The sequence below is a fragment of the Asparagus officinalis genome, chromosome 10 (genome assembly GCF_001876935.1).
Source record: "Asparagus officinalis chromosome 10, Aspof.V1, whole genome shotgun sequence".
Classification (NCBI taxonomy): domain Eukaryota; kingdom Viridiplantae; phylum Streptophyta; class Magnoliopsida; order Asparagales; family Asparagaceae; genus Asparagus; species Asparagus officinalis.
Genome location: NC_033803.1, coordinates 14,578,752 through 14,593,476, shown reverse-complemented (window position 1 = coordinate 14,593,476; position 14,725 = coordinate 14,578,752). Strand labels below are relative to the sequence as shown.

General features: G+C 33.9%; 1 protein-coding gene across 2 annotated transcripts; it reads left to right on the top strand.

The window, feature by feature from the left end:
* LOC109825451 (GATA transcription factor 26-like) lies at nucleotides 2,814-10,622 on the top strand. 2 transcript variants are annotated; one of them, XR_002242980.1, is made up of 9 exons: nucleotides 2,814-3,297; nucleotides 5,206-5,571; nucleotides 7,460-7,883; nucleotides 8,364-8,436; nucleotides 8,573-8,676; nucleotides 8,774-8,960; nucleotides 9,053-9,173; nucleotides 9,557-10,165; nucleotides 10,218-10,622. XR_002242980.1 is itself a non-coding variant. In XM_020392305.1 (8 exons), exons 1-8 carry the CDS (start codon nucleotides 3,258-3,260, stop codon nucleotides 9,958-9,960), a joined length of 1,719 nt encoding a protein of 572 aa, XP_020247894.1. In that variant the 5' UTR covers nucleotides 2,814-3,257; the 3' UTR covers nucleotides 9,961-10,622. The 2 variants fall into 2 exon arrangements, 1 of the variants encoding a protein (XP_020247894.1); XM_020392305.1 differs by having other exon boundaries at nucleotides 9,557-10,622.

Genomic DNA, 14,725 nt, shown 5'->3' with positions numbered 1-14,725 from the left:
AATAAATGCTACTTTTGCTACTTCTTAACAAAAATGAATGTTTGTTTCTCTTAAAAATCTACTTTCGCTACTTTCTTAAATGATAATGTGGTATCTACGTGGCATCTCCATTTCCTTGATATTTTTCCATCTTCGAATGCACTGAAATACGGCGGAAGTTGATGTAGGATAGGGCCCACGAGGAAAAAAGGATTCTCAAATATATAATTAGGAAGCGATCAGATTATTTTCACAACCGACTAGAACCCGCGTGGTTCTAGTGATCTTTAATGTTCAGTGCTTGCCTCGTATCTCTAGAGTTTTTTCATTCATTATTCATGGTGAAGCCATAGTTCTCTTTGCTTATGTGGTATGTATTCTCAACCCCATACGTGTTCAAAATCTGTCCTTTTTTGTAATTTGACTTAAACTCCTATTCTTATTCTTACTTATTTAATGACTTGCGAAAATCCTTGTGCATCTACAACTTTATCTTGTTATCTACTATCATGTTTGTGCTCCTTTGAGCTACAACTTCAATCAAGGATTCATGCATAGTAAACCAGAGAACATGTAATTATTATCACCTTTGGAAAGGACCGATGCTGTTATATTTGTACTGATAATGGATCTATTCAATTTTTTTAATATTGGAGTAACAGCTGAGAAGACTTTACTAATAATTTTGTCGACATCATGCAAATATGTTCTGTGTGAAATTATTCGTTTGCTCCTTTGAGCTACAACTTCAATCAAGGATTCATGCATAGTAAACCATGGAACATGTAATTATTATCACCTTTGGAAAGGACCGATGCTGTTATATTTGTACTGATAATGGATCTATTCAATTTTTTTAATATTGGAGTAACAGCTGAGAAGACTTTACTAATAATTTTGTCGACATCATGCAAATATGTTCTGTGTGAAATTATTCGTTTATATTTGTTACTTAAGCAACAAAACTTCTATTAGGTTGCTTCGTGATTGGATAGTTGCAAGGAACTGTTTATTTGCTACCAATTCAATGTTTTCAATACATGTGCTTCCATCAGATGCAGGTTGTCACCTTGTTTCTACTACATTGTCCAGCTTTTGAATTATTGATGTTCTTTTAGTCGTGATGTAAGCTTTCTAACTTTTAAGCACATCAATCTTCGATGCGTGCGGTGTGTTATAATACTTCCATTTCTATTTCTATTTCTATTTTAATGACAATCCAAACAAGAATAAAATGGAAGCAACATGTATTAATTACTTCCTTGTAATATTTTTAAATATTATCCAAACAAAAAAAATGAAGAGGAAGAAGTTCTACTTCCATTACTTCTAAAAATATATGAAACAAATAAAAAAATGTTATTTCATAGTTTTGAAAGTTACTTCTGTAACCTACTTCTTACTTCCAATACTTTAATTATCCAAAAGGGCCCTTAGCATAACTTAAGCCATGTATGTGGAGCTAGTTCAAAACTAATCTATATTTATTTAAAAAATTGCTAAACACACACTACGAATTTTGAATTTGAATAGCAACACCTAGAGGAAGGTAAGTAAGTCTAGCGTATCCACTAAATCTAGTTTCGTTAATTGAATCCGATCCCATCAACATATATGCTATTTGAGAATATGTGGCTCTAGTATCATGTTTTTCTTTTTCTTTCTTTTTCTTTTTTTTTTGAGAAAGGGCTTATTTTAATAATTCTAAACAATATAAAAGCACTTGGTATTATTTTCTCATCCATATCCTACTCGAGAGAAAAACAAACATGATACTGGATAGTTGATATTGGTGCACAATAATATTCTATTAAAAAATGAATTATCATTATGTCACTTATATTTCTAAAACAATATTTAAAATAAACTCGCATCATTGTTTTTTTTTCCTTTATTAATATCTACTTCTTTTTAATGAAATCCTGTAATATTTCCTGAATAAAGGAAATCCAAAATTTGCCATTCCATTGAAAAAAAAAATGAAGACCCTTCTATTATGCCTTTGCCTTGTCTTTTTTGGCCCCTCCTCTTCCTTAGCAGTTTTTTAATCCTAAAGATTTTGAATATTATTATCACAGAAAAGTCCAAGGTCAACAGGATAATTGTGCAATACTCTCCGCTACACCAAAGGGAAAAGTTGACACATCCAACACCAAAATATACAGACAACTTGTTCCTATATGCCCTTCAACTATAGATAATTTTAAAATTATCTCTCAAATCTCATAATTGATATTTATCTTCGAAATTGTTTTGATTGTTTTCTCAATTTTATCTCTTAACCTAATCTTTAAGAAATAAAATCAGTGTACTATGTTAGAATGGTTACTTCTTAGAAAATAACTCAACTAATATTAATTAAGTTAATTGAACTTAAAGATAAGTAATCTTAATATTGTTAGAACAACAATATATCTTTCTTTTCTCTTCTTCTTCATCTTTTAACCTTTCAAATTGTCTATTAATAGTATTCTTACCATACTGATAACTTTTAAAAACTTTAATTAACTTGAACGAAAGTATTTTTAGTCATCTATTAACACATATTTTAACAAAATATTGCGAATTTACTCTCTTGAAGTTAGGATGAGGGGCAAAATTGCAAGATGATAATAATTTGAAATATAAATTACCAATTACCATGATTTGAAGGACAAAAATAAAATACAATTACTATGATTTAAAGGGAATATATGGAAAACAGCATGCATTAGTGTAAGAAAAAATGAATTAAAGTTTCCCATTTAGTCGTAATTTACTCAGCTCACACTGAGTCCCACCTATATAAGGAGTCACCAGAAAGAAAGAGAGAGAAGAAATTACAATATAAAAAAGAGAAGGCTCCCCTCACCTATTCACCTCCTCTCCTTTTCCTTTCATCTGCCATTAATTTTTGATTCCCCCATTGGTCTTCTCCTTCCATTGGATTGTACAGATTCCTACCTAAAAACCCATCATAGTCCTGTAAATTTTTCCTCTTCAATTTCTCCTTTTTTTTGCCTCTGTGTTTTTCCTCTTTGTTTTTGGGTCTACAGACTGAGAAAAAGAGAGAGAGAGGAGAAGGGGAAAGAAAAAAGAACAAAAGATAGTTTATGGATTGCACAGAAAAAGCCTCTCCAAACCCACCCACATAGTTTTATTAAAAATATATTTTGCAGAAATTTTTTTCCCTAATTTTGTTAAGACTTTGATATATAAAAGGAACTGCGTTTTTTTGTTTTTCGGGTTTTTTTATTTTTGCTGAATTTTTGTTTGAAATTGAGGAGGAGTTGGGAGGCATGGGGAAGCATGGACCTTGCCGCCATTGTGGTGTCACAAGTGAGCTCTTGTTCTTTCTTTCTTAGTTTTTAATTTCACTCTTTCATTTTTCCTTTTTTTTTCTTTTTTTTATTTGTGTGTGTGTGTGGGATGTGATTCATGTAATTTTTTATGAGGCTCTGGATCTTTGCTTTACTTTCTTTTTATCCTTTTATTTGATTTTTGGAATTTGGGTTTAGAATTAATGTGTTGTTTCAGAAGAAGAACATCTAATCTTCTATTTTCTTTGTCTGCATCTTCTGTATGCTGTCAAATTTCAGTATTGGAATTCTAAGCCCATTTTGGATAGGGATTTGTGTTTATCTACTAGAAAGTGTTGGGCTATTTTTTTAATTTGGTAAAATTTGTGGGAATGCTCTTATGAGCAAGTGTGAACTCTTGGTGATGATTTGTCATCGAATTCGACAAGCGAAATATAGCATATTGATCTTTTTTTGCCTGCAAATGTTTATAACTTGAAATCCCTTTGGTGGCTTGTTGACCTCTCCTTGTTTCAGGCTTCAACCCTTTTGCTGAAAACATTATTTTGTGTTATTGTACATTAACTTGTGAGACAAATGAACTTCGAACAAATGCCCATGATAGAAATGGTTGTGAAACTGTAGTAGCTCACAAACATTTCCAAAGAATTGGGAATGTGTTGAGGATATATAATTAACTCGTTTGTCATTGTATTCATAAGGGGCACTTGTTTGGAGTAATTTCTGCTAGGAGTCTGACTATTGAGACATTAGCTTTGCTATTGATTCTTATTTGACGTACAAATTTAAGCTAAAATCATATAGCAGCCGCTTCCCACTTTTGTGCTTCTAATCTATAACAAAGTGAAAGTGTATGGTAAACTATGCCTCATAGAATAAGTAGGGTTTGTGCTCGTCCGACCACTCAGTTGTGGTAAATTCTAGCAATACACATTGGGTGTGCACATCCTTTGGACTCAGCCTGACTGTTATTGTAAATTCAATTCCTTTGTTCTTAGCTGTATAGATAAAATGTATTCTTCCATATTTTCGCCTATTATTGCGAAAATTTCCATACATGACTATTTTGTAAAGACCTATTTGTTTTCTCATTGAAGGAACTGAACACAGAATTTTTCTGTGACTTAAGTTGGTAGTCTAGATTGAATCTGGAAATCCATAATATTGGTGATGTCTTATGTTTTCTCTAGTCAGTACAGTTCATATGCTTTTCCTATTGATCTTTATGCTTTGCAGTTATTTGTCAAAATGACATTCTGGTAGAATCAACTGAACATCTCTTTGCTCTATATATCTAGTTCAATCATCATTGTGATTTCTATGTGGCTGTCTGCAAGCAACATAATCATGCTATCTGCTATCAATCATGCAGAAGAAAATGCTGACCAAGGCATGATATTATATGACACACTGACATGAGGACAATTCTAGAATATGCACAAAAAACATGAAGGACAATGCAAAAAATTACCTTATCTGATACCAATAGTAACTCGAAGGTTGACCAGATTGATTGTTCTTTTTGCCTATGTCGATTATATGAGATAATGCTTGCTAATAAAGTGACAAAACAAATAAATTGAAGTGTAATTAAGCAAGGTCTACATTTTATGTTGAGTTGCTTATTTTGCATTAGTTGAGATGTATCTATTTGCAAGTTCAAAGTTGGCTGGATTAGACTAACAACCACCTTTAGAAGTTATATGATGCATCTAAGATGTTTCTATTTCCCAAGATCTAACAAGAAAAAGATAAGAGCGTAGTTATACTAAACGTTCTTGCTTCGTTCATTTCTATATGGTACAAGGATTCGTGGAATTTTGAGATAGAATGTTATCTTTGATATGAAAATCTTTGTTCTTTAATTATGTAGGATTTATGACTACTGTATAGCCTTTACGAATGCTAATATTAATTTTCATAACAGCTACTCCTCTTTGGCGAAATGGCCCCCCCGATAAGCCAGTTCTCTGCAATGCATGTGGTTCAAGGTGGAGAACAAAGGGTTCTTTGACTAACTACACCCCTCTTCATGCTCGTGAACCAATTGATCAAGAAGAATTCAAAATGGCCAAGCCCAAAGTGATACCTTTCAAGCCCAAAGAGAAACGACTGCAGAAGATAAAGCAGAGCTGTGGTTCTGTGGAAAAAAGACATGAAATCCCATATTCTGACCAGAATTTCCGGAAAATTCTAGAGGGGGACCCGAGCAATCGGTCTAGCTCTGGATCGGCAACTTCATATTCAGAGAGTTGTGCACATTTTGGAACCACCGAAGCAAGTGATTTGACAGGTTTAAATGATATATAGAATATGCCTTTAAATGTCAACCTATTTCTTTTCCACTTGTCAAGAACTAATTAACCACATGATAGATTATCTTTTCATTAGTAGAGAAACCTAGATAAATGCACTTTCAACACGCTATCGGAATTATGGCTCTTTAGTTTCATTTGTGCCTTAGCATTGAATGCCATTTCCTTCGTGGATCTATCATCTCTTTAGCATTTGTGCCTTAGCATTGAATGCCATTTCCTTAGTAGATCTATCATCTTTCTACCTTTTGAACTCTCTTTTCTAGATTATTTTTGGAGGGTTGCTCATTGTCATATTTAGGTAACTTGCGCATCTAGGGGGATCAAGTTTATAATCATGCACAATGAAATTAAATGACACCCTAGCATGACCTCTAATGAATATTTAAATTAGTTTAGAGATTACCAGATGCAGATCCTTCATGTAGATTTGCCACATTCTTCTTTACTCACAAGCAGGAGGATGTCCACACTGATTGTACAGCAAGAAACCCCTATGTATCACCCCACTACACTACTAACTTTTAACTTTTAAACACCAAATTTAAGAGGAGGAGACGACCTCATCTTCCTGCCCCCCCCCCCCCCCCAAAAAAAAAAAAAAAAAACCATTCTGTTGTGTTTCTCTCTCTTCTCTCTCTCTCTCTCTCTATATATATATATATATATATATATATACTATATATATATCTATATATATTCCTCTAGCACATATTTCTGTAGGAAAATTGATAATAAAAAAACAGAATCCTACTTGAACTAGGATTAAGTGATGATCAAGGTTTAACCATATAAGAGGGCTTATAGAAAAATTGGTTATATATGTACCCCAAAAAAAACCCATTCTGTTGTGTTTCTCTCTCTCTATATATATATATATTCCTCTACACGTATTTCTGTAGGAAAATTGATAATAAAAAAAACAGAATCCTACTTGAACTAGGATTAAGTGATGATCAAGGTTTAACCATATGAGATGGCTTATAGAAAAATTGGTTATATATGTATGGCATATTGGTTATGAGATGCCACGCCATTTAGCAAAAATAAGCTACCAAGAGATGGAGCTGGTAAGTTTCAGATGATCTGATGTGACTAGAAAGCTGTTCCTCACCATTAGTTTATTTCTTTGTAGCTCTTGGTAAAATGAGTTGCCACTTCATATTTCATATATATATATATATACACACACACACACACACACACACATAAGAAAAAGATATAAATATTCAGATGTAAGAAGATGAAAAAGAGAAGGATGGGTAAGAGGAGAAAGACATACAAGTAAAGACTAAGATGGACAAAAAGAGAAGGATGAGTTAGATTTCTTTTTTTTTTCTAGTTAAAGAATTTTTTTTTGGACGAATTGTCCACTAGCTTCCTGCAGATACAAGGTAGCATTGTCTTGAGTTTGGCTGTTTGAGAAGTTTGGTTGTTCCCCTTTTCCCCTTATGTAGTAGCCAAGTTTAAGTCTTTTTCCCTTTTCAGTATCAAGTGGACAAGGGAACAACATAATTATAGAGTGGTTCAATCATCTATCCAAAGCTTTGACTACCATTTACCCTTTCTTTTCTAACTAGTATTTATAAAATAAGATGGCCTTGTATGATGTGAATTCATGAAATAAGTTTATATCCTACTATTGCAAATGTTTCCGGTTTTCAAATTTCTCATTTTTATAAGTTTTTCTGATGGAAGTAAACATAAAATGATTGGTTCTACTTTTGTTTAAATCCATTCAAATTACATCACAGAATGAATGTGTGTAAGGATTTCTCAGTTGTAAATGATGCTCCTCATTCTCCATAGTCATTTAGCCCTCTTAAGTTTAGCTTTTAATGATTATTCCCCCCCTCTTATCATCAGGTTCGGCTCAATCCAATGTTTGGGAGTCACAAGTGCCATCCAAGAAAAGGACGTGCATCTTGCGCCCTAAGCCCACTCCTGTTGAAAAACTCACAAAAGACTTGTACACAATAATGCACAAACAACAGTCTTCTTATCTTTCATCATCAGAAGAAGATCTTCTCTATGAAGGTGAAACTCCAATTGGTTCTTTTGAGATTGGCAATGGAAGTTTTCTCCTTAGATATCCTAATCCAAAAGCCATTGAGGAGGAATCAGAAGCAAGCTCATTTCCAATTGATAAGTCATGCATAGCCAATGAGGCTTATTCAGGTTCAGCATCCTTTCCTGTACATAGTGAAAGTAAAGGAATGCTGTTAGCAGCTGTTGGCATTGAAAAATTGAACAACTCCACAATAAATGTGGCACAAGGGAATGTAAAAAGGTGATTCTTTATGTATTTACTTTTGCAAGCGTTATGCTACTCAAAACACAGGACTATTTGCCTTTAATAACCAAATGTTTCACTGATTTTTAACTTTGATACCCTGAAGTTTAAATTTGGCCCAGTAATACCTCAAAGTTCACTCAAGTTTCATACCTTCCATTACGTTACTATTCAAAATTCCGAGTAACCCTAAATTGAAAGGGAAAGTTAAATGGAAAGTTTTGTTTTGGGCAAATGTAATGGTGATGTGACACAAGGTATTAAAGTTACAAGTGAGTGAAACTTTGGGTATAACTTCAAAATTATTAAACTTCTGGGTACCAGAGTTAAAAATCGCTGAAACTTTAGGATATTAGAGCGCATTAATCCTAAAAATATAAAGGCTTACTTATCTTCAAACTTGTTTAATACATATCTATCTTATGAGCTTAATAATTTGTTGGATTAGTTCTGAATACTTTGTATCTGCCTCAACAGAGATATATCTTGCACTGATAAATTGCCCCTTCTTCGAGATAGAGGCTCACCCCTTGGTTTCACTGATTTGAAAGTAAGTCTAGTGCTCTATGATGTTCCGTCACATAAAAATTCAATACCTTTTTGAGAATTTATTAATCTATACTGTTAAGATGTAATAGTTCTTAATTTAATTTTCCATATTCGAGCTTATCTTGTTTTAATTGTAGGACATTGTTAACTTTGAGGTGTCAATGAGGCATATGACGGATGAAGAACGACAGAGACTGATGAAATATCTTCCTTCTTCAGATACTGCTAAATATCCTGAAAGGTAACTTCACCTACTTCATGATATATGCTCATCTCTTATTCTATAAGAATCTGTTATGTTACCATATTGTATGATATTTCTTGCCTATATTTTGCAGCCTCAGAACCATGTTTAACAGTTCTCAATTCATGGAGACTTTCTCATATTTCCAGCAACTACTTCGAGAAGGAATCTTTGAGTCGTCCATTTCAGGAACAGACAATGGAGATTATAGGATTTTGAAGAGGCTTGTATTACAGAATTTCTCGAGACCTACATGGGTTGAACACTATAAAAGGCTGAAGGTATGATCTGAGAGTAGAGCCATTCAGATTGTATTTTGAACTTATTCATGTCCTTTTGAGCAGTGAGCTGATTACTTTTCACTTGGCTTTAGGATATTAAAATAAAACAGAATTTCGGAAGAAAGGAAATAGCAAGCAGATCTATTTCTCTTGAACACTCCAATTTCACGTCCCTTAAGAGGGCTGGAGACTCCCAGAGTCTGCATCTTTCAGGTCGGTCTTCCTCAAATTTCTACCTTGCACATATTAGTCTTGAGAAAAAGATCCTATAGAGGGCCTTCTATTCAAAATCATACGGGCAGGAAGAGAAAGCATGAGAGCTGTCTCACTACCAATTTTAAATCAGATAAGCGTCAATCAATAACTATTAGCGCAAACAATGAAAATGGTAGTGCCATCAGAATATTGTATCAGTGAAATCACCAACTTTAAAATGTATCTTGGGATACATATTATCTTCTCCTTTCCTTTGATTTTCTATAGAGGACCCTTTATAGTTTTTTTCCCTTTTCTTTTTCTGTTTGTGTCTCTTCGTTCATGCAAACAATACTATTACTTGTAACAAATTGGATAAGCTGTTACATTCTAAATTTCAGAGCTCCACAGTGCCGTGAAAAGCCCAAAAAGACTGGCCAAATCCGGAGGAAGTGGTACAAATCCTCAATCAATAGTTTCTCTTCAGCCCAACTCAACAAACTCAAGAACAATATATGATGCTGAGGAATTTGTTGATAATGATGGAACTTGTTTCAGTCCAAGAACGATCTTTGCTACACCCGAGAGGAGCTCTTTGCTCTGCTCTCTTCAATTCACAGATGATAGTTCTGACCATGATTTGCTCTTGGATATCCCTAATAACTCTTCGTTCCCCGATGCTGAACTTCTTTATAATCCGAGAAATCAGAAAAGGGGTTGTAGAAATAATTTGTGTGCAGCGAGTGGAGTTATTGCTGATGGAGAAGAGAGCCTCTCTAGCTTCAGTAGCCAAAAGCCTAGATAGTGATAGTAGAATAGGGTTGTTATGGACTTTTGTTATCTTGCGACAAACTTCGTAGCAACAAAGAGAAAAAAAAAATGATTATTGGGTTTACGTTGGTATCCTCAATGTATTTTTATGAGCATGGAATTAGCTAAAAACTGACAGTTCCTTAGGAACTCAAGTCTAAACTTGTTGGAGATTAAACTGGCAAGTGGCTTCCTTCATTGTACAGGTCAAATGTACAAAAATAGCCTTTTACCAGTGTTAATGATGGTGAGGATTGATATCAAACCATTGATTGCATCAGCCAAAGCTAATTCTTCATCAGCATTTTTATGGGCGTTTCAATCCAGCAAGAATTTGATGATTACGTTTCTGCACTATGAGCATGGATTTCGAAGTTGGGAGTTGAAGAATTGTTTCGAGATCTTGTAACTCTGTAGTTTTGTTTATCTTATACATGAATGTTTGAAGCATGGAGAGGTGTACAAGTATGTGCAATGTGTTTTATAGAGATCTTGTAGTCATGGCAAGCGCATAAGCCATGTGCTAAAGTATGTGCAATGTGTTTCATAGAGTTTGTGGAGGTTTAGCTTGATGTAATTGGGTGGGTGTGGAAAATGTTGGTTGTGCTGCTTTTTTGTGACATAAAACTTTAATAAAGGGGTTATTTGGTTCATAAATTTTAGTTGTTATCAGGTCCTATCATGGATAACAATGGACTCCTGAAACCAAGGCCACTTTTGGTTTGGTTTGTCGTGACCATGTTAGCTTGGTAGGCATCTTACATTCTTTATTGTAACATTGCAGGTTCTAACCTTTTCATTTGTCCTGTGGGAGGGAGCTTGTCGACATGTAAGTATGTGCCTCTGCAAATTTAACATGAAAAAGTTTGAATTTGTTACAAAGATTGGCAGCTCGTGATGATTTGTTCAGAATTGCAAAACAATGTCTTATTTTATCTTCGAGTTCTTTGTTTTTTTTAACGGGTTTTCACCAAATTTTGGGAATTCTTTCTTTCTCTGAAAGAGAGAGGACGCTTCCTTTTGCTTTTGTTGCTGTATTCCTCCTCGCTTATGTTTTTTTAACTATAGGTCTTGACTGTAAAAGGTATTTGCTTCAGTACTACTTTTCATTTAACATATTTATAGTGTTTAGTATTTGGATTAATTTAAATATGCTTACAACATGCAAATAGAGTTGATTGCACTTTAATACCCTATTTGGAATGCTGCAGTACTACTTATCATTTAACATATTTATGGTGCTTAGTATTTGGATTAATGTAAATATGCTTGCAACCTGTAACAATACCCTATTTGGAACAATTTCATCTACATTTTACCCTTTTTTTAAGGGGTTGTTTGTTTGCCTAAAAAAAGAGGGAAATCAAAAAATAGGAAACCTATTTCTAAGAATAATTGTTTTGAGATTGTTTGGTTGGGATGAGTTGTCACATTATTATTGGATGATTTAAAAAAATTTGTTTTGAGGTTGTTTGGTTGGCTAAAAAAATAAGAAAATAAATTATAAGAAACATATTTTCTGTAATAGGTTCTTTTCTTGTGTTTGGTTCATTCATAAAAATAAGAAAATAAATGAGATGAGATGAGTTGACATTATATTATTGGATGATATGGCTCACACTTTAGGAAATCGATTTCATAGCTTTTTTGAAGGAAATGGGTGTAAATGAAATGTTAATAAGATGAGATGAGTTGTCACCATATTATTGGATAATGTGAGTGATTTTTAAAGATGAGATTTGATAGAGATGAGATGAGTTGGATGATGTGACCTATTTTTTGTGTTTTGTTTATTTTTAGGAGATGATATGAGATGAGTTGTGGGATGAAAATGATATTTTATTGGATGTTGTGGTGAATTTTAGAGATGGAAATGAATAAAAATAATATCTTATTGATTTCCATGCACCCTTTTTCTTTTCTTGATTTTATTGGAAATCTATGTTTAACTTTTGATACACTGAAATTTTAATTTTTTTTATTTACACCCGGAAGTTTTTAAACTGCAATCAAACCTCATGTAATGTAAAGTTTTCTTTTCTTTTCTTTTCTCTTCTATTTTCTCTTCGCCAAATCTCCAAAGTACAAATCCTGAGTTAGGCTAAAATTGAAACAAATGTTTGGAGCTTTTACTAAAATAACTATAAAATTATCAACTTGTATTATTTTGAGTCATTTCTATTTTTTTAAAATGTGAGTATATAGTTTAGTATGTGTTTGAAAGAACATTATTTTCACCACAAAATTGAGATAAACAACTCACAATGGTGACAATAGAAGAGCAAAATGTACGAGAATATTCTTTTCCTGAATTATAGTACTGCGTTTGAGACAAGTGAAATGTTGGAAATGGGATGCAAGCCCAGAGGGAGGATGAAGAGGATTGCTACAAATTTTTTGGCTAAATACAGAATATGCAGCGGAAAATAAAATACGAAAACTAAGAGCAATTAACATAGGAACACACGAGATTGTTATAATGGTTTGGATCAAAATACTACATCCATTTTTTCTTCTTGCGAAAGGTCTTCTTCACTATGATAGTTATCTCTGAATCACAACCCGATTCAATAGCTTTACAAATAGAACTGCAGAATCTATCCGAAACCAGTCAAGATATCCAACTCCTCAAAATGACCAGAAGAAACCTTGCCATAACTAATCATATTTAATCATCTTGACTTGAGCATGCCAACCCTCGATTACCCGGCTTGGGTGCGCCATCAAACTTGCAAGTTTAAAATACATAGCTAACCCTAGAATAGTTAAAGCACAATTAAAAAGACCTTACAAGCCCTCTTAAAAAAAATCATTCTTTAAATCAACCTTGACGATGATCCAAGAAGGAGTGATGTGAGATTAAATGCAAAAGGCACTCCTACTCGCTGAAACGATCTCTCGACATTTGAGCATTATGAGAAGAAGTTGAATGAGCCTCAAGAAATCAAATTCAAATGTACAATCTCTTACAAACGCTAGAATTTGATCTCACAAACTTGTGCAAATATCCTCTATCTTTCTTGTTCTTAGTTTCTTCTCCAATCCCTCCTTAAATAGACCTTGATCAAACTTTCAAAGTTGAGGAAAGTTATCTAAAACATCCCGAAATTTAAAGGGGTTTTCTTATATTAAAACAATTGGTGGGGGCTTTCAAGATCTCTTCATTAGTTGGGGGAAGAATCAACACGAATCGGATGCCCCACATTTGAGGGGTTTTCTAAAATTAGCCCCGACTGTTTACCTACTACCAACAAATGTTATTAACATTCTTGAGCTTTTTTCAATTGGCCCCTCAAAGTCAACACAGCCCTACAGCGTTGAAGATAAGGTCACCCGAAGGCTTCAAAGGGACATTGACTTGAATACAATGCTGATTTGAATTGACGGTGGTTCTCGGAAAATGTCGAATTTAAGTCTTGAGAAAAGAAGAACCTAACTAAAGACCAAGCAAAATATACTATGCTGACTGAAAGAAGCTGAATTTTTTTTCTTATTTTTTCTGTGCTTTCACTTCTTTACATTCTACATCTTAGGATTTCTACTTAATGTTTAGGACCAATTACAAGTGTTAACATGGCATATTGTTATATCTCAGGATAATCAGGTAGGTTTAGAACTTTAAAATCAAAAGATCAATCTACATGTCACAAATAAAGAGGAAAGATTGAACCAATGCAGTTGTGAGGTTCGTGAACCTCGATTCACCTTCCTAAGCCCATCCCTGGCCATTGCTGGAAATCTTGATGAAGCTTGAGAAGAATTTGACAGAGATTGAAGATAGATTGAAGAGAGAATTTCAGGAAGAGTTGAGAGAGAGAGAGAGAGAGAGAGTATAGAGAAATAGTTGTAAACTAGAAGAAGGAAACTTGTTATTATTCAACTCCAATTCAATGTTTACATTTTCTCTTTTATACATTCTTAGCTCAACTTCTGTGCACGTGCACAAACAGAAATAACAGAAACAGTTATTACTGTTACTAAACTTAACATTTGTGTAAAACCTCAGCACTTATTATTACTTGATAACAGAAACAGTTATTACTGTTACTAAACTTAACATTTGTGTAAAACCTCAGCACTTATTATTACTTGTAGATAGCTCCCCAACATCTTCAATAAACTTGCATATCAGTCCCATAACTTGCGTATCAGTCCTCAACTGACAGGTTCACGGTTGAGCTGGACATTTGTCTGGTTGGCACTTGAAATATTAGCTCTTGACATAGCCTCGGTTCCTGACAACTCCTCCCCTCTTAAATTGGACCTTGTCTCTGTTTTCATCAAAAGTTGGTTTCATTAGAGAATTCATTATATCTTTAGCTGATTACAACAAATTCAAAAGAAATAGCCTTTTTATAAGACTTCTCTTACACAAAAAAAAGAAAATTACAACTCTCTAGAAAATAACACAGAAATTGTTTATCGATTTTTGCTTTTGTGGGATCTTTGCCTGTGCCGGGGGTGCGTTAGCCCGTGGACCGCCGATTTATAAGATTCTGATTGAACCGTGAAGGCTTTTGAATGTTCTTTTTCGTTTATCAGTGTAAGATGTTCACTCTTCCAAAGATCAAGTCTGAGCTTAGATCTCTAGGAATCACCAAAAGCTTCTTTAAAATGTTTTTGAAAGATGAAGACTCTCTCTCTTGCTCAAAATCACCAAAAGCTCAAGCCTTTATGCTCTAATTGCCTTGGATCTGCCCTCCCCCCTGGATCTCGTGCATAGGAAGGTATTTATAGGGATATAGATACATAACTGTTGA